The sequence below is a fragment of the Carassius auratus genome, chromosome 31 (assembly GCF_003368295.1).
Source record: "Carassius auratus strain Wakin chromosome 31, ASM336829v1, whole genome shotgun sequence".
In the NCBI taxonomy this organism is placed as follows: Eukaryota; Metazoa; Chordata; class Actinopteri; order Cypriniformes; family Cyprinidae; genus Carassius; species Carassius auratus.
Window position 1 is genome coordinate 1,784,031 of NC_039273.1, and position 3,526 is coordinate 1,787,556.

The 3,526-nt window shown below is 37.0% G+C and overlaps 1 protein-coding gene across 1 annotated transcript in view; it reads left to right on the plus strand.

The window, feature by feature from the left end:
- Nucleotides 1-621: 621 nt before the first annotated feature.
- Nucleotides 622-3,526, plus strand: part of LOC113050179 (zinc finger E-box-binding homeobox 1) — a 33,566-nt gene continuing 30,661 nt past the window's right edge. Inside the window, exon 1 of the mRNA XM_026212922.1 lies at nt 622-882. Coding sequence (XP_026068707.1) covers nt 825-882 — 58 coding nt within the window. The 5' untranslated portion in view covers nt 622-824. The remainder of the gene's footprint in view (nt 883-3,526) is intronic.

Sequence of the window (3,526 nt, forward strand, 5' to 3'; positions counted from 1 at the left end):
TTGCAACGTTTAACCACTAAAATAAAGGTAATATTCTAAAAGTGGAATATAACGTGCCACGCAAGTGTTTATCTGTTAAGTGTACGGAGGGCTTTACTGTACAAAACGGCATGCATTTAATAATATTAATAAAAAAAATTATTTACTAATTTACACTCAATGCGTTATTATTGCATAATGTTTTATAATGTACTACAATAGTGAGGTGCATGTATACGACTAAATAACAACATCTAACTAAGGCCTATTATTGCAAAAACAAAAAATACTCCTATTTTTACATTGTGGGTGCCTTTTTTAAAATGGTAAATATTCGCTTATGTGTACATTATATATATAATGATCAAAAATGTAAACTTGAAGCACTTTTGCAAACCTAATATTTGAGTTGCATATAGCTATATACGTCTCACGCTTCTTAAATACAAAAACAAGCATTAAACTACACGCATATTTAATTTGATTACATTTTTCGCATGCACACTAGAAAAGATCAACGCATAACCTACCTAAAATATGGCTAGTAACACTACATGGGCTATAAAAGATACATTATAGCGGTTGTCTTTATGACCAAAAAATAAAAAAATAGACATGAATGTAATTTTCTCTTAATAAGACTGTAACACCACGCGTTTTGAGTTCTTCAATTCTGCTTTCTTTGGCTGACACAGCAGACCTGCCTCCGATGACATCACCAGAGCCGCTGCTGAACGCGACGCGGGGTTGAGCGCCGCCGCAGTCACGCGCTGCAGGGCGCGAGCGATGCGGAGCGACGCTTCAGTCATTCAGCCGCGCGCTCACCGGGCAAACACGGCCACGACATGGCAGAGAGGAGCAGAGGAAAGCGGAGGAAACAGGCGAACCCGCGGAGAAACCAAGGTCAGTGGCGAACCTCTCTGAAGTTTCGAAGTCCCTAAGTCCGGCTTTATTTCAGCGCTCATTCATTCCTCTAGAAAAACTGGATTCGCACGAAGCTGGACAGCACGTCCTAAACTATAAATCCACGAAAAGCCCATGCGTACCCGACCCTTGCATAACTTTAATACATTCGTGCATTTCTTTTCTTGCATTGACTGTCAGCTTTAAAGTTTGCAGAAGTTGCGGTCTTCTTTGCATCATTTCTGCCGTCCTCAGCATCACATTTTCATTGAGTTTTACAACATTCCGCTGCACTGCATTTGTTCTACTTCCTCACATCCTCGTGTCTTATTATTGAAGAACAGAAAATCGTTTCGATTTGTATTTGTCAAATAAATAAGTCGTTTAAATAAGAAGAACAGTGAATTCGTTTTACTCTAATATTAGAGATTTATAAGATTACAGCTGACTTTAAAATTATTGTTTGCTCTTAGGCGTATGGTACTTGTGAAATTGTTGTAAAGTGTATAGTGCAATCAATAATTAAAATGCTTATTTAATTTACATTTATGTTGAAATTGCATTAATACTTTATAATTTGAAATTGCAAATCAGAAAGCCTGCAGCCCGTCTATTATTTTGTATTGACATTTTAATAATGAGATTTCTCAGTAAATAAGATTAAATGAACTCGTTACCTTTGGTTTTCTTGAAGAAAAGTCGCTCTGTTTGGCTCTATAGTTACATCTCAAGCTCTGACCAAACATCTTCACTTGCTGTTTATATGTATACCCCACAGAAGTCACACTCAATGAACAAATACGTTTCAGATTTCACATTTGTTTTTCGATTGTGTGTTGATACCCATGAATGCAAGACAATCTGGGACAATCGTTCACGGCGTTTATTGCATGTTCCAGAGATGCGATATATAGGGAAGAAGAAGTGTGAAAGAGCTTTGCTGGACCGTCTGAGTGATTGTGTTTCTTGACAGCTGTAGTGTTATACATGACTGAAGGCGTTTGGTTTTACATGCATGCAGGACGGTGTGTGTGTGTGTGTGTGTGTGTGTGGTTAGACAGCTTCCTCATTTCTGTCGACCTCGCACCGTGTGTGATGGTCAGAGCTAACGGGCACTGTGTCACCTCACACACAAACTCATATATATATATATATAGCTTTGAGTCGTGACCCCACCGATTATAAGCTTCCCTAATTCCTCTATTAGCTGCTGATGTGTGAAAAAGTAACATAAATAGGAGAGTTTTGAGCTGTTTTGTTCCATCCGTGGTCAGTTTACATGATGAATAGAGTGGAAGTCATTTAAATATCCAAACTTTCAAAGTGTCATCTGCTCAGTCAGTCTTTTCTCTGCCGCAGCATCACTTTTCTTCATGTGTAATGTGTTTGAATCCGCTGGCTTTTAATGGATGTAGGAAGTCAGCGACTGGTTTTATTAAATGCTTACGCTCTTATAAATAAGTCTTCTTTATGGCATTGACGGTTCCATGGAACTTTTCCATTGTATAAACGTTTCTTTATCTATAAAAAAGTTCCTTTAGATTATTAAAATGTAAAAACTGAGGTTAATTTAGGAAAGAATGGTTCTGTTATGGCATTTCTGCAGAAACCCCCTTTTGCAACCTCTTTTTTTAGGAGTTTCGACTAGTCTTACAAGTAGCCTAAGTCATCAAAATTAAAAAAAAAGACTTGACATTTTAAGTCACTTCCATATAAAGTGGTCTGATTTGAATCTGAAAAGCTTGATTAAGACTTCAGTAAAGCTAGTTCTTGAGATGCAGACTAGTTTCACACAGGTTTAGAGAATCACATGAACTGTTCTCATCATCCACTAACTGACCACAAACACAACACTGGCCGTCTTCATCTTCAGCATGACATCCGCTGATTTAGTTCAAATGTCTTTGTTTTATTTGTAAGGTGTGTTTGTGCATCTGTGTTTTCAATAAATGACTTTGTCAAAAAATGTTGGAGTGACATGCAAAATGTTGTAGATCACGCAGCCTTACATTATGTCACCCTCTCTGTTCTTTACCAAAAATGTGTGTGTGTGTGTGTGTGCATGTGCAAAACAGATGATTGTGATGAGAGAAAACACAATCGCAACAAGAGCAGAGAGATTTCTCTGGAACGTGGCGCGTTCATTGCTTGTTTCATGGCTCAACAGCTTGTTTCTAAACTATTAAGTGTTAAACAGTAATGATTCAGATTATCTCTGTGTGTGTGTGTGTGTGTGTGTGTGTGTGATAATGTGGCAGATAGTGGACAGTGGGATAGTCCAGATAACAGAGAATATTCTCACAAATATGGCTATCATAAATCTCAAAGTTATGAGCAGTTTTTCTTGAAGTAGCATCAATGGAATGTTTGTTCAGATGATCTGCTTTTAAATGATGTTCATAAAGCATTAACACAAAATGTATTTTTCCAAAACGTTTTATGTGGACATTCACCTAACATTTTTAAATTGTTGCTGTTTGTTTCGGAATGTTCAAAAGTAACATTCAAAAGTAACATTCTCATAATGTTTGTAAAATGATACAATGTTGCAATGGAATGTTCCCATGCCATTCGCATGATCATTAAAAAAGTTTTCAAACATTTAGAAAACATTAGCAAAACATTCTTAGAACATATGTTTGAT